General features: G+C 35.7%; 1 protein-coding gene across 1 annotated transcript; it reads left to right on the top strand.

Moving 5' to 3' along the window:
- The first annotated feature begins 18,916 nt into the window (after window positions 1–18,916).
- LOC140919647 (uncharacterized) lies at window positions 18,917–22,034 on the top strand. The gene is made up of 3 exons (XM_073366249.1): window positions 18,917–19,099; window positions 19,514–19,589; window positions 21,760–22,034. Exons 1-3 carry the CDS (start codon window positions 18,917–18,919, stop codon window positions 22,032–22,034), a joined length of 534 nt encoding a protein of 177 aa, XP_073222350.1.
- Window positions 22,035–22,486: the final 452 nt, after the last annotated feature.

Here is a 22,486-nt window from a genome sequence, read left to right on the forward strand (position 1 = left end):
ACCTAATCTCCTAAACTGGGCTGGTCCTCACTATTATCTAAGGGAGAGGTAGAGACCGCTGTATTACCCTCAGCAGGTGTCTCCTCAATGTGAGTTGCAGAACGATCTAGGGGAGTGGGATTTGGTTCCTCTGTTGCTTGCCGGCCGATATCCGCAATATCTTCAAAAGATAGCTTAATGCCTAAATGCGCTTGTATTGCAGCAACATCCTGAACAACTGAATTCAGAGATGCCTGGAGATTCATCAAGGCAACTTCTATTCTAGCCTGTGACTCTTGCATTTTGGCGTTGTGAGCCATCTGAACTTCCATAAATTCCAGCAGTTTTGCGACGTACTCAGGAGGGGCTGCCACTAGTTCAGCAGCTTGTGGAGGGTTAGGTTGAGCTGGTTCAACATTTGGCAGTGGTCTTATCCAAATACCATGTACCCTTTTCAATTGCATCTAGTTGACTATTGATTCACCAAAAATAAGGGTGGTCTTGGAAGATTCTTCATTGACAAGTGACACTTTAAAATGTCTCAGAATCTTGGTGAATAATTGTGGATAGGGCATCACCAACTTGCTCTGTGATGCTTCCATCATGTGCCTTAGCACAATCCATGTCCAGCTCATCCTGAGCTCTTTGGACAGTCCCCATAGCAGTAAGATATCCAGCTTCTGGACGACAGCATGGTTTCCTGATCGGGGCACTAGCATCCTGGTTAAAGTATACATAAGCATCCGATGATGGACCTTCATTTGATCAATCGACAGCGATATGGTTTCGACAAAGCCATCAATCATCAGATCCTTCACAACAGTGTGTCTATCAAACGATGCTTCCCATCCTTCATCTGCAGTGTCAGCATCAGAACTACCATCTATAGATTTTCCGTGAAAGGGCAGTCCTGTAAGTGTTGAGAAATCTTCAAAGGACTTTGAGATCCTTTTCCCTTTAACTTCAGCCTTGAATCCATTATTAACCTTGGATAAGTAGAATTCCCTTATTAACCTTGGATAAGTATCAAGAGTTGATGAGAGAAAGTTTTCAAGACCATGAAACCTCAAATGGTCTTGGAAACTGAATCCGTCTGACTCAAAGTAAGCGAAATCCAGAGTCCGAGCCTCATGGATTTTCCTTTTGAAAAAGTCAGGTGGAATAATAGCTTCTGCACCTTTGTCTTTAGATGAAGGAACTTTCTTCGGAGGAGGAGAAGAAACTGTTTTCTTCTTCTTCTGAATAACTTCCTTCATGGCGTCAGCCAAAAGCTTCTCAGTGGGAGGCTCCTTACGTTTCTTGGATTTCCCTTGATCAATAGCAGTAGCCTTGCCTTTGTCCTTGGCAAGTATCTTATGTGTGGGAATGGGAACCCGTTTAGACATTGTTGGTGGGGGTGAAGGGGTTCGCCCACTTGACGATGATGATGGTGAAGGGGTTCGGGCTTGGGTTTGCTTAACACGAGCCATGAGTGTAATGAAGTGTGTTTGAATGTAGATAGTAAACAAGAATGATTGCAGAAACAAAGTAGAGAGATGAAGCAGAGAAAATTTGAGAAATCTGGAGATGTAATGTGAAGAAATCGATTGGTAATTGTTCCTTTTTAAACCCTCAAATGCGTCAATCGATGTCCCAATCGATTATGTTACCGTTGCTGGGGAAGCACAATCGATTTAGTAATTATTGCATCTAACGGCTAGTAAAAGAAAGTCACAACGGTCATATCGTGAATCGATTCCCAAATCGATTTCCCAGATTTACTCAATCGATGTCCAAATCGATGTATTTAAGGTGGAAAGGTGAACTAGTCGATTTCCAAATCGACGCTCGGGCAGAGTTAAATAAACTTTCTGAAATTTGAAGTCTGGGGCTAACGCAATCGATTCCCAAATCGATTTTGTAAACTATGTACCAAGCTGGTAATCGATTACCCAATCGATTGAACTGGAAAACACTGCAAGCACCAGAAGCGTCCTGTGAATGGGTTCAAAGATCAAATATCACTAGGATCAATGATCCCTAGTTTCATCCTAATATGCAGGAAACTTTATCTTGGCAAAGCTTTGGTAAATATGTCAGCCAGCTGTTCAGCTGTATTGACATACTCAAGCTTAATGATTCCATTTTGAAAGTGATCCCTTATAAAATGATGGCTTACCTCTATGTGCTTGGTCCTTGAATGCATCACTGGATTCTTATAATGCTTATTGCACTTGTGTTATCACACATTATAGGTACAATTCCTAAGTCAACACCAAAATCCAATAAGTGTTGTTTCATCCAAAGGATCTGGGCACAGCAGCTCCCAGCTGCAATGTATTCAGCTTCAGCTATTGATAGTGCAATGCTAGTCTGCTTCTTGCTAAACCATGACACAAGGAAGTTTCCAAGTAAGTGACAAGTACCAGAAGTACTTTTCCAATCTAGTTTGCATCCGGCATAGTCTGAATCTGAGTAACCAACTAAAGTGCAGGTTGATCCCTTAGGATACCACAAGCCTAGACTCTTAGTTCCTACTAGATATCTGAAAATCCTCTTTACTGCACTAAGGTGATACTCTTTAGGATTAGATTGGTATCTTGCACACATGCAAACACTGAACATGATATCAGGTCTACTTGCTGTAAGATAGAGCAATGATCCTATCATACCCCGAAACCTAGTAACATCTACAGGTTTTCCTTTCTCATCTTTGTCTAAGTAATTTCCTTGACTCATGGGAGTATCAATGGACTTAAGGTTTTCAAAACTAAATTTCTTTATCAAATCATTACAGTATTTAGTTTGACTAATGAAAATGCCTTGCTTGCTTTGGTTAATTTGAAATCCCAAGAAATAAGACAGTTCACCCATCATTGACATTTCAAATTTACCTTTCATTAAGTTTTCAAAATCTTTGCACAACTTATTGTTTGTAGATCCAAATATTATGTCGTCAACATACACTTGGACCAGCAAGATATCATTTCCAGTTGTCTTTGTGAAAAGGGTCTTGTCAACATTTCCTCTTAAAAAGTTTTGTTGAATGAGGAAATTGCTGAGCTTCTCATACCAAGCTCTTGGAGCTTGTTTCAACCCATAGAGGGCTTTTGATAGCTTGTACACATGATTAGGAAAATCAGGATTTTCAAAACCAGGTGTTTGGCTAACAAAAACTTCCTCTTGGAGGTCACCATTGAGAAAGGCACTTTTCACATCCATTTGAGAAAGATTAAAGTCCATTATACATGCATAAGCCAGTAAAATTCTAATGGCTTCTAACCTAGCTACAGGGGCATATGTTTCATCAAAATCTATTCCTTCCTCTTGACTATAACCCTTGGCTACTAACCTAGCTTTGTTTCTGGTTATAACTCCATTTTCATCTAATTTGTTCCTGAACACCCATCTTGTTCCTATGATGTGCTTACCTTCAGGTTTAGGTACTAGACTCCACACCTTGTTTCTCTCAAACTGGTTTAACTCCTCTTGCATAACAAGTATCCACTCACTATCTAATAAGGCTTCCTTAATGTTCTTAAGTTCAATATGAGATACAAAGGCTGTAAAGTTGCAGAACAGTCTAAGGTTCTTCCTAGTTGCAACTCCTTTAGAGATATCCCCTATAATGTTATCTATCGGGTGGTTTCTGTTGAACTTCCATTCCCTAGGTAAATCACCAGTCCTTATAGGTTCTATACAGTCAGTTCTAGTTGGAGGTACAGCTACAATTTGTTCTAATGGTTCAGATTCTACAACTTCATCCAAAAAGTCATCAACCATAGGAGGAGTTTTGTTCAAGTTTTCTGCAAATAATTCATCAAACTTTACATGAGCTGACTCTTCTATGGTCTTTGTTCTTTTGTTGTAGATTCTATAGGCCTTACTGGTTTGAGAGTATCCTAGAAAAATACCTTCATCTGCCTTAGGGTCAAACTTTCCTAGGTGTTCTTTGCCATTGTTCAACACAAAGCACTTACAACCAAAGATTCTAAAATAGGAAATGTTTGGTTTTCTACCCTTGTACAACTCATAGGGGGGGTTTTTCTAAGCAGGGGCCTAATGAGAACTCTATTGACAACATGAGTTGCTGTACTAATTGCATCTGCCCAAAAGTACTTAGGTAGGTTAGAGTCCTTAAGCATAGTCCTAGCTAACTCCTCTAAGGACCTATTTTTCCTCTCTACAACTCCATTTTGCTGTGGAGTTCTAGGGGCTGAATACATGTGATGTATTCCATGTTGTTCACAGTAAGTTTGAAAAGAATAATTTTGGAATTCACCTCCATGATCACTTTTAATGGATATAATTTTCTGGTCATTCTCATTTTGAACCAAAGTAGCAAATTTCTTAAAAGTTGAGAATGCCTCACTCTTGTGAGCCAGAAAATATGTCCAAGTGAACCTGGAATAGTCATCCACCAACACATATCCATAAAGGTCCATATGTACTAACTGCAAAACCCTATTGGTTTTGACCATATCTATAGAGGGAAAAGAAGTTTTAACTAGCTTACTTCTTTCACAGGAATCACAAAGTCTATCCTTAGTAAATTTCCTGTTAGGGAGTCCTATAACTAGTTGTTTGCTAACCAGTCTATTTAGATGATCTATATGAATATGCGCTATACGTTTATGCCATAACCAAGTCTCATCTGAATTAGATAACAAACAACATATAGTACATGGCAAAGAATTAAAATCTAACATATAAATGTTGTTAATTCTATCACCAACTAACTTTATGCCTTTGTCATCTTTATGCTCAATAATACAAGATTGTGATGAAAAACTTACCTGAAATCCTTTATCACAAAGTTGGCTGATACTTAACAGATTGTGTTTTAGCCCTTCTACATACAAGACATTTTTGATTACTGCAGTTGACTCATTGCCTATGTCACCAATACCAATGATCTTTCCTCTATTGTTGTCACCATATTTGACAAAACCTCCTTCCTTTAATGTCAAGGACAGGAATTTGGATTTGTCTCCTGTCATGTGATTTGACTCATTGCCTATGTCACCAATACCAAGAATGCTTAGTGGATGTCAAGCACACCTGCAACACACAATCATAATTTTATTTTAGGTCCCCAATTTAAATTGGGTCCTGGAAGGTTAGTGTCAAAAATTTGTTTCTTTGCTATCCAAACTTGTTTCCATCCTCTGTTGGCTAGTTTTTTAAATTTTCAATTTGAAACAAAATATCCTTTTCTGCAACAGAAATGACATGAACCAGCAAAAGATGAATGTTTATTTGGTTTAGTAAAGATGTCATACATATTTCTTGAACTACCAGATTTCTGACTATGTTTGACATTTCTGTTTTGCATATAACCAATACCATATCTAGTGTTATTTCTATTAACATGCTTATTTGGGTTATATCCAAGACCAGATTTTTCATTAACATGTCTCTGGTTGCTAAGTATAACATTCAGTTTATCTTTACTACTAGCAAACTTCAATAAATCAGATTTTAATGATGCAACATGTTTTTCAAGTTCAATGCATCTTGCAGATTTGTCATGTGAGTCCTTTTTGAGTTGTTCATACAATTCCTCAATTTTCCTATGATCATTTTTCATTTGCTCAAGCATTTTCTTTGTACTTATCAACTGTTTAATAGAATTCACATACTCATCATGCAGTTCATTGAATGCTTCATGCAGTTCATCATATGAGGGGTTAGATTGAGAACTTACCTCATTTTCTGATTCTGAGTCTGTGTTTGCCATAAGGCATAGATTTGCTTCTTCTTCATCTGAAGAGGCAGAGGATTCCTCGTTGTCATTCCATGCAACATATGCTTTTCTGGTTTTGGTGGCTGGTTCCTTGCCTTTAGTCTTAACAGTTCTATTTTTGTTTTGCAACTTGTAACACTCAGACTTTATATGGCCTGTTTTACCGCACTCATAACAGGTGATTGTCTTGTTGTCACTAGTCTTAGAACTGGATGGCTTTCTGAATTTGTTGTCTTTCTTCTTCAGAAATTTTTTAAACTTTTTGACAAGTAAACCAATCTCAGGCTCTTCGTCAGTCTCACTGCTTGACTCATCTGAGCAACTGTCTTGTTCAGTTTTTGATTGATGCGTTTGGGATTTCAAAGACAGTCCTTTCTTTTTCCTGCTATTTTGCTCTGACTCATCTAGTCTATGCAACTCCATTTCATGCTCCCCGAGCTTTCCAAACAGTGTTGCGATGGTCATTTTTGCCAGATCTTTTGATTCAGCAATAGCAGTTATCTTGGGCTGCCATTCTCTTGTTAAACACCTCATGATTTTTCCAATTTGCTGTTCATTTTCTACATGTTTTCCCAGGGCATGAAGGTTGTTTATGATGTGTGTAAACCTAGTCTGTAGATCACTTATTGATTCATCTTTCTTCATGCTAAACAATTCGTATTCATGCATGAGTGTATTAACTCGAGCTCTTTTCACGTCTGTGGTGCCTTCATGTGTTTCCTGAAGAATGTCCCACATTTCCTTTGCTGATTTACCGTTTGATACCCCGAAGAATTCTTCTGCACACAAAGCAGATGTTATAATATTCTTTGCTTTAGCATTATAACCTACTTTCTTTTTGTCATCCTCAGACCATTCGGATCTGGGTTTAGGGATTAGTAAATCATCAGTTCCAGCTATTTTAGGTATGTAGGGTCCATTTTCTACAGCATCTAGAATATCAATACCACTAGCTTCTAGAAATATTAACATCCTATGTTTCCAATACATGTATGCGGCTCCTTTAAGGGCAGGGAGCCTTGCAAGTGAAGCACCTTCTCCTAGAAATTCAACTGAGGCCATGTTCTTTTATGAGTATTACTCTAAAAAAGTCAGGCTCTGATACCAATTGTTGATTATTATGACCTCGTTATTACATAATATGACAGTCTTTAACAAATTAAAACAATATAGAAAACAGAATACGTCTAGCATACAATCAAGATCGAACATACAATCATACGATGCAAGATTTATTCAGATTTATACACAACGGAAATATAACATAGCATACAAGATCAACAAGAAAAGTAAAAAGATAAGGGATTGAATGCACCAAGGTTTATCCTGATTCAGCTGTCAGTATGACAGCCTACATCCAGTCCTGACAATCCAACTGGATTTCAGCTTTTTCTTCAATAGAAAGAATTGAGACTCTTTTACAGATTTGTCCAGTTTCCTCGAAACCTATCTATCTAACTCAAACTCTTTCCTATTTCTTAACCCCTTGATCCTTGCAGTCACTCGTCAGACTCACACAAGATCAAGTACAGCTCCTTCTTGATGATCTTTACATCAACGAAGATCGCCACCAGTTTTCAAACTGGATTTTTCACAGTTGTTTCTTTTTACAAAACTTTGTTACAAAAAGATATAAAAGAAGTACAGAGTTTGTCTTCAATCTCTATCAATGTATCTCACACAAGAATCTGGTTGTCCATTTGAGTGTTTGTGAGATCATTATCTTTTTCTCTCAAGAATTCTTTTTGAGCTCTCTTATTGATTATGAATAATCTTTGGATCTGGATCTGAAAAAGTAATATCAAAATGTTATTAAAGGTTCTTAAGAGTTCTTCAGTGTTCTTCGAGAAAATGATTTAAAAACTCTTTATATAGTTTCTGAAAAACAACATATAAATCGACTTCTCAATCGATTCATTAATGTGATAAAATGGGCTTAATCGATTTGCCAATCGATTATCGCAAGTCTTGTTTTTCTTGAATCTTGAAACTATATAAACTAATCGATTTCCTAATCGATTCTTTTAATACACTTTTCAGAAAATTATGTGTAGATAATATATGAATCGATTACATAATCGATGTCAGGTGTTTTGTTTTAACAACGAAAACAAAACAATCGATTACATAGTCAATTCATTAATTCACATAATCGATTCAATAATACACATAATCGATTTGGCCACACACTAAGGGTTCCCTGTGATTTCAAATTTTTATTTCAATCGATTTGCTAATCTATTGGGTTTAAAACAGGAACTTAGCTTATTTCAAGTAAATCGGAGTGCCAATCGATTTGGTAGCATGTTTCTAAAAAGGCTTTTACCAATTGGTTTAGCTCAATCGATTGCCTAATCGATTGATACCAAACTTGTCATGATTGAATTTTTCACAATGGATTGTCCAATTGATTGTGTATGTCACAAGCCATGTTACTTGTGAAATTTTATTTACGACATCGATTTGTCAATCGATTAGCCTAGTAAATGGATTGGCCCTGTGACTTGCCCAATCGATTACTCAATCGATTTATTCAATCAATTGTTTGTCTTTGTGATTTGCACAGTCGATGTGCCAATCAATTAGCATACAAATCAGGTTGCCTCTGACTTGCACAATTTTTATTTCTCATTGTGCACAATTTTTATTTCTCATTGTGCCAGTCGATTGCCTAATCGATTGTGTAATCACAATTTGTATGTTTCCTTACAACCCTTTTACGAAATCGATTGCCCAATCGATTTGCTCAGTAGATTTTCAACTTTTGTTGATTTCTTGAGTTTCAAGCAATTGTCTCAAGTATGTAGGGTTGAGTTGTTGTTCCTGAAATCTTACTCAGTTAAAATGTTAGATTTATCATATGATGTATGAACATTGTATGTTTGTTAATTATGTCAAAATTAGGATTAAGAGGACATGTGCAAAGGCTAAAATCAGACCATTTATTGTGCTTGCACGAATTAATACATGAAGAAGTCAAGTTAAAGAAAGGCAACAACAAACAAGCCAAAAATGGAAGATCACATGTGAAAGCAGATCTGATCCTCGGACTAAGGATGACAGTCCTATGTAAGAGGGTAGCTTTCTCTCTTGTCAACATCACCCTCAAAAGTTGAAGTCAACCTAGTCCTTAAAGTTTTTGAAAAGGTTGCAACTCACATGGTCAAAGAAACAACTTTGCACTCTTTGATAAAATAGAACAAACAAGGACATCTCAAGATCAAGTTACAAGGAAGTTGTGCATGCGCGAGGATGGCTTCTGCCTGGCCTAGAAAAGTTGAATGGCAGCAAGCTCTTCATCATCAAACACACAACACAATTGCATAAAAACATCAAAGAGCTTGCATGAAAAACCTTGGATCTTTTGTAATGAATTCCAACAGTCATCAAAGAGCTTGGACCTCTATAAAATGCAGCAAGCTCTTCATCATCAAACACACAACACAATTGCATAAAAACATCAAGCATCTTTCTCTTATTGAAAATTCTAAAAGCTTTACTAAATAATGAGTAACCAATAAAAATACCTTCATTGGCTTCTTCATCGAATTTTCCAAGGTTATCCTTACCATTGTTCAGCACAAAACACTTGCATCCAAAAATGTGAAAGTGAGAGATATTGGGTTTTCTACCTTTGTAGAGTTAATATGGAGTCTTCTTTAATATTGGACGAATTAGAGTTCGGTTGGATACATAACAAGTTGTACTTACAGCATCTGCCCAAAAATATTTTGGTAAACTTGAGTCGTTTAACATGGTTCTTGCAAGTTTTACCAATGATCTATTCTTTCTGTCAACAACTCCATTTTGTTGAGGTGTTCTTGGTGCAGAAAAGTTATCAAAAATTCCATTTTCTTCACAAAATTCTACAAAAGACGCATTTTGAAATTCTCTACCATGATCACTTCTTATTGATACTATTTTAGTTGCTTGTTCAATTTGGACTAGTTTGGCATAATCTTTAAATGCTTTAAAAGCTTCATTTTTATGTGCCAAAAATAAGGTCCAAGTGAATCTTGAGTAATCATCAACAATTACTAGTCCATATGAATTTCCACTAAGACTTTTAGTTCTTGATGGACCAAATAAATCCATATGTATCAGTTGAAGTGGTCTTGAGGTTGATATGATATTTTTTGGTTTAAATGAAACCTTAGTTTTCTTACCCTTTTGATAAGCATCACATAATTTATCCTTTATAAATTTCATCTTTGGTAAGCCTACAACAAGGTCATGCTTGCCTAACTTATTTAAATGATCCATATGGATATGTAAAAATCTTTTATGCCATAGCCATTCGTCATTGTTGTCACTTACCATAAGACATTTCATTTTTAAGGATAAATCATCAAGATTAAGTATAAAAATGTTTTTAAAACACTTACCAACAAACTGAATTTCATTTGATACTTTGTTTCAAATAATGCATTCATCTTAGTTGAAAGAAATTTTGTAACCTTTGTCGCAAAGCTGGCTGATGCTAATCAAATTGTGTTTTAAACCCTCAACATATAAAACATCTTCAATTGAAGGAGAAGGGGTTGTACCAACTCTTCCAATGCTAGAATTTTTCCCTTGTTGTTATCTCCATAGACCACATAACCTTTTGATTCAAGAGTTAAAGTTGAACATTTTGTTTTGTCACCGGTCATGTGTTTTGAGCATCCATTATCCAAGTACCACATATTAGAGGTACTTTTTTTGCATACCTACAAAATAAGATCATGATTTGTTAGGTACCCAAAGTGCTTTGGGTCCTTGAGGATTAATACCTTTCTTGACTCACACATAATGCCCATTTGGAACACCAAAGTTTCTAAAATGACAAGCATTAGGTGTGTGGCTATTTAGACCAAAATAAAAACATGTAGGAGTATATTTATTTTTATATGTATGTACATGAGATGTCTTTTGAATTTAAAATGATGATCTCTTTGCATAATTATAACTTTCTCTTTGGATTGGTCACTTGCTTTAATAAAGATAGTTTTACTTAGGTTTATCAAATTTTGAGTAACCAAGACCACTTTTTTCATTTGAATATCTTTGCATATTTAAAACATTTTCCAATCCAACTTGTCCTTTTTCATATCTTTCAATCACTCTATTTAATTGGACAATTTTGAAAGACAGAGAATCACACTTATTGCATGTAAAATTCTGTTTTAATTTTTCAGAATCATTTTCCATAGTGACAATTTTCTCTTGAAGAGATGAGATTTTTCTTTTTTGAGTTGACACTATTTTAAACAGATTTTTACATTCCATAAGTAGTTCTTTAATTGCATTTTGAGCATCATGATATTCAATAGTTAATTCACTATTAGTCTCATTATGATGAGGAGAGTCTTTGTTACTAACCTCTTCTTCTTCGTTGGATTGATGTGATGCCATCAAGGCGACATTTGTGCATTCGTCATTTTCCGAACCCAAAGATGAACTGACTTCGTTGTCCTCCCATGCTATATATGCCTTTTTGAATTCTTTCTTTTTGAGAGTATTTTTCTTGAATAGTGTTTGGACATTCTGCCTTTATGTGTCCTTGCTTTCCACACTCAAAGCAAGTGAAGTTTTGGCTTGAAGTGGAAACATCCTTCTTTCTGAAACTTTTCCTTTTAAAGGTTTTATCATTTTTAAGAAACTTACTAAATTTCTTTACGAGGAAGGTTATGTTTTCATCTTCATCTGAATTCTCATAATTGATTTATTCTTTTGATTCTGCTTTCAAGGCAATTCTTGGTCTTGTTTTCTTGACTTTCATTATTTTCTAACCTTCCAAGTTCGATTTCATGTTCTTGAAGTTTTCCGAAAAATGTAGAAAGAGACATCTTTGATAAACTTTTCATTTCAGAAATTGCTGTTACTTTTGGTTGCCAAGCCCTTGTTAATGATCTTAACACTTTGATGTTTAATTCATCATTAGTGAAGATTTTTCCAAGTGCCGACAAATTGTTGGTCAGGTGAGAAAACCTTTTCTATAAGTCCTAAATGGATTCTCCGAGATGCATTCGATATAATTCATATTCTTGAGATAATGTGTTGAGTTTGGAACATTTTACCTCAATAGTTCCTTCATGTGTTACTTCAAGTGTATCTCATATTTCTCTAGTCGTTTTGAAATGTGATACACGAAAGAATTCATCCATTCCAAGTGCTGATTGTAACCTATTTTTGGCCTTCTTATCAAATAGAATTTTCCTTTTGTCATCATCTTTCCATGAAGCTTTAATTTTTGATTCTTCTTTATTGTTGATGACTGTTTTTGGAACACAGGGACCATTTTCTACTACATCCCAAATATCATCTCCTTGTGCCTCAAGATATGCTTGCATGCGTATCTTCTAAAAGTCATAGTGTTCTCAAACGAAGCATGGCGGTTTATTGCTACTACCACCATCTCTAAAAACTGGTTGTGCAGAAGCCATCAATAAGGATCGAGGAGCAAATTACCGGAACCTGCTCTGATGCCAATTGTAAGAACATAGGTGCACCTAAGAGGGGGGGATTAGGTGTTTAGAAATTTTCTTGTTTTTAGAGATTTAGTGATCGATTTTTCTTATTTAAGATAATGTATGAAAAAGATAAATGGCAAAAAAATAATGAACACAATGATATTATCATGGTTCCCCTTATGACCAAAGGTACATCCAGTCCTCTTGCACCACAAGAGATTTTTCCACTAATATTAGAATATGTACAAATCCCACCCTAGGATCTCTCCTACAAACTTCTAACACACTTCTTAAGATAACACACCACTATCTTAGATTATAATACTTAAAGAAAGTATACTATCAATAATTTCAATGATCTTTTTAACAAATGTTCTTGACTAAGAAACTGAGTATAATAGTTGTACAATGATATCAATCCAATAATATTTCAAGTATACTGGAGAACCTTTTTTCAATGATGTGAAAATGTAATGCAAGAACTTGAAATATGAAAAATAACTTTGAGAATATTTCTGAAAATTGTTCAAAGTTGTTCAAGGTTATTGTTGTAGGATTTATTTCGATTAAACTGATGTTATGGGGTATTTATACTCCATAGACATCACTTCAGATCAGTGGCCTTCATTCCTAGAGGTTTGATGAAGAAATGCAATGATCCAGAACCATTTCAGAATTGAAAAATTGCATTGTTTCCAATTGTATTCGACTACAGCTTGTGTGTAGTCGAATACACAACCTTTTAACAGTCAGCTTTATTTGAATTTTGAAGCTTGTATTCGAATGCACATTCTTGTATTCGAATACAAATGTTTGAATTTGTCCACTAACTTGGTTTTGTATCGGCTACACCAAGTTGTAGTCGAATACAAATGTGCAGTTTTAGCTACTGACTTAGCACTCGTATTCGAATACACTGTCTCGTATTCGAATACAGATGTTTAATTTTAGCTACTGACTTGGCACTCGTATTCGACTGCATCATCTCGTAGTCGAATACAGATGTTCAGTTTTTGTTATTGACTTGTCTGTATTCGGCTACAACATGTTGTATTTGAATACAACATTGTATTTTGCCAAAAATATTATTTTCAAACATTATTTATATATTTTGACACTTTGAAAATCCTTTTTAATGCATATGCTAAAATGAAAGGTTCTCACGTGCCTTTGAAATATAAGAATACTAGATTGTATCATGTACCTTTACATTATATATTTTTGAATTTGTGTGAGCATGGCTGACTTTGATTCTTTGACTTCTTTTTGAACTTTGTAACTTTGATCACATTCATTGGTCTTTGTCTTCATCAAAAACCCGTAATTTAGAGAGACTTCAAGTGAGTTGAAGAATTACATTGATTATCAAGAAAAGATCTATAATGACTTAAAGGATGAATCATATATTGGGAGGAGCATTTTATGATGTTGCTTGGACAATTGAAGAATCAAGAGATCTATAAATAGTTGGAAGATAAAGGCAAGTATTGGAAAGATTGCTTTTCAAAATTGGCAATGCTAGCTAATCAGGCAATCATAAAAATTCCAAAATATCTAAGAGAGATTGATGCAATAATGCATCCACTCATTACTCAAGTCAAAGTCTACCAATTCGTTGAATATTGCAAACATTTGGTAGAAGAATTGGAGGAGAGGATTGGTTGTCCTATTGAAAGAGATAATTGAAATACCATAGTCGATGTAGTTTTTAATTTAAATACAATGTACTTTTTTCTCATCAGTGAAGGATTTGTTGTTTTGTTTACCGATCCTCATATTTTTCTTCACTAATAATTCGTGTTCGTTAAAAAAATTACGTAAGGCTTATGATTCCTCAACATCCAACTAAAAAAAAGAGATAATAATTGCATTTTCATTCCATTCATATCTAATACATACTTTTAATTTATTTTTAATTTATTAAAAAAAAAAACAGAAAAAATCAATAAAGTTGTTTCCCCGACACCCTTATCGGACTCGCGCAAACTCCAAGATCATGGAAGAACTTGAGCAAAACCAAGAAGTGATGAGAGCGGATGTCAACCAATTGAAGGGCAAGGTTGATCAAATCCTAGAAGCTATATAGACTTTGTCAAGGAAGGAGAATACAGATGGGAATCCTCCAACTACAAATGAAGAACACCAAACCACTCCTTCTTACCCACCAGTCTTTACCTTGACTATCCAACAACTTCGTACAACAGCCATGCAATTTCCTATGTATGGTCTCCCACCCGGTTGTACTTCACCTTTAGTAATCAACTCCATGGAAAACAACCCAAACCACTCAACTATCAACCCCCAAAACCTAAACCAATCACACATCCCATATCCTTTGAGCTACGTGCCACCCCAAAACACTTTACCGTCATAAAATATACCATATATTGCACCCCAAGTACCCCATTTTGATACTAATGGGAATTGGCATCAGCCTGACGTTGGGGATGATACACAATAAAAGGAAAAGTTCCATGTTTTAGAAGAGCGAATAAAAGAAATCGAGGGGCATAATGTCTATGGTCTCAAAGCTTTTGATATGTGGTTGGTTCCTGATGTGACTATCCCTCCAAAATTCAAGGTTCTTGATTTTTAAAAATACAAAGGCACCACATGTCCTAAAAATCATCTGACTATGTATTGCAGAAAAATGGTTTCTCATGTTCATAACGACAAACTTCTCATTCACTTTTTCCAAGACAGTTTGAGTGGGGCATCGTTAAGTTGGTATATGCATCTCGAGCAAAATCGAATTCGTTCATGGAAAGACTTGGCTGATGCGTTTTTGAAACAATACAGGTACAATGTTGACATGGCCCCTGATAGGATGCAATTGCAAAATTCATTGAAAAAGAATAACGAAACTTTCAAAGAATATGCACAACGGCAGAGGGAAATGACATCACAAGTAGACTCTCTTTTATCTGAAAGAGAAATGGTTGGTATGTTTATGGATACTCTCTAGTTGCCTTTTTATGATAAGATGATTGGGAGTATGTGCAACAAGTGGCGTGAAAGGCCCCATACGATATTCACAAAAAAGAAAGAAGGAGATGCTAACGCTGTAATGGTAAATCCCCAAACTTCCAGCCCCCGATACCTCAAACTCCTTACATTCCTTATTCATATGTGGCTGCAACCTCACAAACTTCATACCCTCAATATCACCCTTCAAAACCACCTTTTTATCAACCACCACCTGCCACATTTTCCCAAAAAAAATCAATGGAACCAAAATCCAACCCCGACTCACTACAAACCACCAGTTAATCGAGAAAAAAGGATAACCTATTTTGACCCAATTCCCTTCACATACAACCAATTGTTGCCTCACCTTCTCCAAAATCCAATGGTAGTCCTAAGACCAAACCTCTTGAACCACCATTCCCAAAATGGTACAACCCACATGCCAAATGTGAATACCATGCAGGGGCCGATGGGCATTCCGTCGAAGTCACAACCCACTTGGCCAATCATCAATCAAGTGATAGCTGTGAACCTAAAGAAACTGCTATCACTAACATTTCAGGGATTGGTGGGGTGACTCAAAGTGGTCGAGTATACGCTCCTGAGCAACTTAAGAAAAAGGAGGTTCATGGAGAAAAATAGAAATAAGCTATGTATCATGCCATAAAAGGACAAGAGACTAGTAAAAAGGCGGTGCCTGAAGAAGAAGAAGCTAATGAATTTTTGAAGTTTATCAAGAAAAGTGAATATAAGGTGGTGGATCAGCTAAATCAAACCCCTTCCAAGATATTTGTTCTTTTCTTGTTATTGAACTTTGAAAGCGCATAGAAGGGCACCAATGGGAGTTTTAAACGAGGCCCGTGTTACTCACGATATCACTGTTGACCAGTTTGATGGAGTTGTCGGTAACATCACTGCTAGTAGTTGTCTGAGTTTTAGCGATAATGAATTACCAACTGAAGGGATAGAGCATAATAAAGCACTACACATCTCTGTGAGGTGTCATGATCGTATTCTTGCATGAGTGCTAGTTGATAATGGTTCATCATTAAATGTCATGCCGAAATCAACACTATCAAAACTATTTGTTGATGGAGCATGTATGAAGCCTAGTGCTATGGTGGTGAAAGCGTTTGATGGATCCAAAAGACCAGTTATTGGCGAGATTGATCTGCCGATTCAAATTGGACCCCATATCTTTGGTATAACCTTCCAAGTGATGGATATTAAACCGGCATACAATTGTCTTTTAGAGAGACCGTGGATTCATGTTGCTGGAGCAGTGACATCCACCCTCCATCAAAAGCTAAAGTTTATAGTGAACAATAAGCTGGTAATAATATCTAGGGAAGAAAATATGATAGTAAGTCATCTATCTTCTACATGATACATTGAAGACACGGAGGAAGCCATATAGACTTCCTTTCATGCATTAGAAATCGCCAATGTTGTCTTGATGGGTGAAGGATATTGCTTAAAGGAACCAAAACTATCTACCACATCATTGAAGTCTACCGAATCCATGTTGAAAGGAGGATACTTTGTTAATGTGGGGAAATTGATAGAGATACCAGAAAAGAACAATACATACGTGTTGGGATATGTACCTACTCAAGCTGATAAAGAAAAGGTTGCGAAGGAAAAAAGAGAAAGCAGGATGGCTCGTTGGGAAAACTGAATACTGAATTCACAAAATATTTCTATTTGTGAAATTCGCCAAAGTTTTCAAAGCGCCGAAATAATATATGCTGATCTGGTTGTTGTTGCGGAAGAAGATCATGGTGATGATGATACATTCAAGCTAGTGTATTCTTGTCCTCCAAACACCAGTCTCAACAATTGGAAGATCATCAAGTTTCCTGTATTTGTTAATTCATGTTCAAAGTAATTATGTATTTGAACTCCTTTTGCTCTGCCCAAGGCTATAAGGATAACTAATTAGGGCACATATATTTCAATTTCGTACTTATTATCAATAAATGCATTTTTGAATTCTCCAACCATTTTTTTTCTGTTCTTCTTTTCTTTTTCTTGAAATGGCAAACTTTATTCATTTTTTTTTATAAACAATGCAAAGTCGAAAATGAATCTGTTGAAAATAGCAGAGCTAGAACCCATTCTTATAATTTTGAACACCCAATTAATCATGTTGACGAGGATTGTGAAGACAATTATGAATCTCCCCTAGAACTAGAAAGGCTAATGGAACAAGAAGCTAAGATAATCCAACGCTATCAAGAACCTGTTGAGGTGATCAATTTAAGGAATGAAAATGATAAGAAAGAAATTAAAATTGATATGTCTATGAAAGAAAGTGAGCGAGAAAAATTGATTAAACTATTATTTGACTATGTGGACGTCTTTGCATGGTCATATAAGAATAAGCCTGGACTCGATACTAACATAGTTGAACAAAAGCTACCGTTCAAACCTGAATATGCTCTAATTAAACAAAAGTCGAGGACGATGAGACCTGATATGTCACTTAAAATTAGAGAAGAGGTCAAGAATCATTTGATGCTGGTTTCTTTGTAGTGGCAAAATACCCTCAATGGGTGGCTAATATTGTCCCAGTTCTGAAGAAAGATGGAAAGATTCGAATGTGCGTTGATTATTGGGATTTAAATAAAGCTAGTCCTAAAGACGATCTTCCTTTGCCTCATATTGATGTCCTAGTAGATAGTACCGTTTAATACTCTTTTTTCTCTTTCATGGATGGTTTTTCAGGGTATAATCAAATCAAGATGGCTCTCGAAGATATGGAAAAAACTACATTCATCACACAATGGGGGACTTTCTGTTATAAAGTGGTGTCATTTGGATTGAAGAATGATGGGGCAACATATCAAAGGGCAATGGTAACTTTGTTTCATAACATGATGCATAAGGAAATCGAGGTTTACGTGGACAGTATGATTGCAAAATCTCGGACCGAAGAAAACCATGTTGTTAACCTTCAAAAGTTGTTTGTGTGACTAAGGAAGTTCATACTCCGTTTAAACCCTGCAAAATGCACTTTTGGTGTAAGGTCAAGCAAGCTACTTGGGTTTATCGTTAGTCAAAAAGGGATAAAAGTGGATCTAGATAAAGTAAGAGCAATACAAGAAATGTCGGCTCCGCGCACGGAAAAAGAGTTTCGTGGCTTTTTAGGTAGATTGAATTACATTGTAAGGTTCATATCGCATCTCACCGCTACATGTGAGCTAATTTTCAAATTGTTGCGCAAAGATCAAAAGGTTGAATGGAACAAGAATTGTCAAAAGACTTTCGAAAAGATTAAGCAATACTTATCAAAACCTCTAATCTTAGTGCCTCATGTTCCTGGGAAACTGCTTATTATGTACTTAACAATACTTGACGAGTCAATGGATTGTGTACTGGGGCAACATGACGAATCTGACAGGAAAGAACATGCTATTTATTATTTGAGCAAAAAGTTCACCAATTGTGAAATAAGGTATTCACTGGTTGAACGAACATGTTGTGCATTGACATGGCTTGCTCGTCGGTTGAGGCAATACATGTTATCTCACACAACTTGGCTGGTGTCTAAAATAGACCCAATTAAGTACATCTTTAAGAAACCTGCTCTTACTGGAAGGATTTCCCGTTGACAGATGTTGTTATCAGAATACGGTATGGTCTAAGTTACACTAAAAGCTATCAAAGGAAGAGCACTAGCAGAGTATTTGGCCCATCAACCTGTAGAAGATTATCGATCAATGCAGTGTGAATTCCCCGATGAAGGCATAATGAGTTTATTTGAAGAGACTAAATCATATGATAACAAAAAATGGACGTTGGTGCTTCTAACGCGTTAGGGCATGTAGTTGGGGCCATTTTGATTTCCCTAGAGAACCAATTCACTCCATTTACAACTAGGTTGTGTTTTGATTGCACAAACAATATTGCGAAATATGAGGCATGTGTTATGGGCATTAAAGCAACTATTGAATCAAAGTTAAAATTTCTTGAGGTATATGGAGACTCATTGTTGGTCATCCATCAGACGATAGGAGAGTGGGAAACGCGAGTTTCCAAATTGATTATGTATCACACCCATATCAAAGAATTGATAGAACACTTTGAGAAGATTACTCTTCACCATATCCCTCGAGAAGAAAACCAATTAGCTGACGCCTTGGCCACATTGACGTCAATGTTCAAAATAAGCATTGGTCAGGACGTGCTGGTCATAAAAATTCAACAAAGACATAAACCTGCATACTGCTTATCAAGTGAAGAAGAGTTTGACGGCAATACATGGTTTTACGATATCAAATCATATGTTAAGAATAAAGGATATCCATTGGGTATTTCAGAGAACGACAAAAGGGTTTTAAGGAGGTTGTCAATGAACTCCTTCTTAAATGGCGATGTGCTTTATAAGAGAAATTATGATATGGTTCTCCTCAAATGTGTGGATATAGCGAAAGCGGTGAAAATTATCCAAAAGATTCACGAAGGTTCTTTCGGAATTCATGCAAATGGGCACGCAATGGCAAGAAAAGTCTTAAGAACTATCTACAATTGGTTGACCATGGAGTTCGATTGTTTTAGTTACGTAAAGAAATATCATAAATGTCAAATCTATGCTGATAAAGTACATGTACCACCCACCTCTTTAAATTTTTTAACATCACCATGGCCATTTTCAGTGTGGGGATGGATGCTATTGGACACATCGAGCCAAAGGTTTCAAATGGGCACCAGTTTATTCTAGTAGCTATTGATTATTTCACAAAATGGGTTGAAGCCACTTCTTACGCCAATCTGACGAGGAGCGTGGTTATTAAATTCATCAAAAGAGAATTAATTTGTCGGTATGGCTTACCAAATAAGATTATCACTGATAACACGACCAATCTGAATAACAAAATGATGAAGGAGTTGTGTGATAGTTTCAAAATTCAACACCATAATTCTTCACCATATCGCCCAAAAATGAATGGGGCTGTAGAAGCAGCAAATAAGAATATCAAGAAAATCATACAAAAGATGGTAGAGACATATAATGATTGGCATGAAATGCTTCCTTTTGCATTATATGGCTATAGAACTTATGTTCGCACCTCAACAGAGGCAACTCCTTTCTCATTGGTCTATGGAATGGAGGCGGTGCTTCCCATTGAGGATATAAAGTTTAAAACGTGTGGATAGTGTTTTGTTTGAGATTAGTTTTTGATGTGTGTTGTAGAGTTAGAAATATGTTTCTTATCTGTTGGTTGTGCTTTTGAAAAAAAGCATGATTTGTTTGGTTTTGGTAATGTTTGATTCACGGTCTCTATTGGTCAACTATTTTCCTTTCACTAATTATTAGTTGTGTTTATTTCATTTAATAATAATAATTCTATTTAATATAAGTAATTATGGACATAATTAAATGGCGATAAATATCATTCATTTTATATTATATTATATTTTTGTTTTTTTGGGTTGTGCTATTTAATATTAAAATGAATGTTCGAATGATGGGAATGTTCGAATGTGTGTTAATTATCGGGACTTGAATCGAGCTAGTCCTAAATATGACTTCCAATTGTATCATATCGATATCTTGGTGGATAACACTACTTAATATTCATTATTCTCCTTTATGTTTGGTTTCTAAAAATACAATCAAATCAAGATGTCTCTTAAGGATATGGAGAAAACCACACTTATCACACAATGGGGAACTTTTTGCTATAAAGTAATACCATTCAGAAACTTACCAGAGGGTGATGGTGACTTTGTCCCATGACATGATTCATAAGAAGATTGAGGTTTACATAGACGATATGATTGCAAAGTATATAACCGAAGAAGACCATGTAGTTAACCTTTAGAAGCTATTCACACGATTAAGGAAGTGCAAACTTTGATTAAACCGATCTAAATGCACTTTTGGTGTGAGATCAGACAAGTTATTTGGACTTATTGTTAGCCATAAAGAGATTGAAGTAGATCCGGAGAAAATACAAACAATACAAGAAATGACAACTCATCGCGCATAAAAAGAAGTTTGTTGATTATTTGGTAGATTAAATTACATTGCTAGGTTCATATCACATCTCACTACAACACGTGAAGAAATTTTCAAATTGTTGTGTAAACACCAAAAAGTCGAATGGAATGAGAATTTTCATATGGCTTTTGAGAAGATTAAACAGTACTTGTTAAAAACCTCCAATTTTGGTGCCTCATGTTCTTGGAAAGTCGCTTATTATGTACTTAACAATACTTGATGAGTTGATGGGTTGTGTACTAGGGCAACATAATGAACCTGGTAAAAAGGAGCACACCATTTATTATTTGAGCAAGAAGTTCACAAGTTGTGAAACAAGGTATTCATTGCTAGAACAAACATGTTGTGTATTAACATAGACTACTCGTTGCTTGAGACAACACATGCTATGCCATACAACCTTGTTGGTGCCTAAAATGGACTTAATCAAGTACATTTTTGAAAATCATGTTGGTCTTTAATGGCGATTCTAACACATTAGAGCATGGATTGGAGCCATGTTGATTTCTCTAGAGAACCATTTGACTATATTTATCATTAGGTTGTATTTTGACTGCACAAACAATATGGCATAAACAATATACCAATCATAAAAATTAAAAAACCAGATAAACCAATATATTGTCTAGGAATAGAAGGAGAGCATGGCGGCAAACAATGGTTTCATGATATCAAATCCTATGTTAGGAAAAAAAAGTATCCAATGGGCATTTTAGAGAATGAAAAAAAGATTATAAGGAGGTTGTCAATGAATTTCTTCTTAAATGGTGATGTCCTTTATAAGAGGAATCATGATATGGTGCTTCTCAGATGTGTTGATAAAAGTAAAGTAAAGGAAATCATTCAAGAGGTTTATGAAGGTTCTTTTGGAACACATGCGAATGGGCTGACTACTATTGGTTGACCATGGAGTCTGATTGTTTTAAATATGTGAAGAAATGTCGTAAATATCAAGTCTATGCTGATAAAGTATATATACCCCAACCTCTGCGAATTTCTTGACGTCACCATAACCATTCTCAATTTTGGGAGTGGATGTTTATTCTAATAGCTGTTGATTATTTCACAAAATGGATTGAAGTCGTTTCTTATGCCAATGTGACGAGAAGTGTGGTTGTTAGATTCATCAAAAGAGAATTGATTTGTCGATATGGCTTGCCAAATAAGATTATTACTTATAAATATGACCAATCTGAATAACAAAATGTTGAAGGAGTTGTGTGATAGTTTCAAAGATGAATGGGGCTATAGAGGAAACAAATAAGAAAATCATCCAAAAGATGGTAGAGACATATAAAGATTGACATGAAATGCTTCCCTTTGCTTTACATGGTTATAGAACCTCCATTTGCACCT

This window comes from Cicer arietinum, chromosome 3 (assembly GCF_000331145.2).
Source record: "Cicer arietinum cultivar CDC Frontier isolate Library 1 chromosome 3, Cicar.CDCFrontier_v2.0, whole genome shotgun sequence".
NCBI lineage: Eukaryota > Viridiplantae > Streptophyta > Magnoliopsida > Fabales > Fabaceae > Cicer > Cicer arietinum.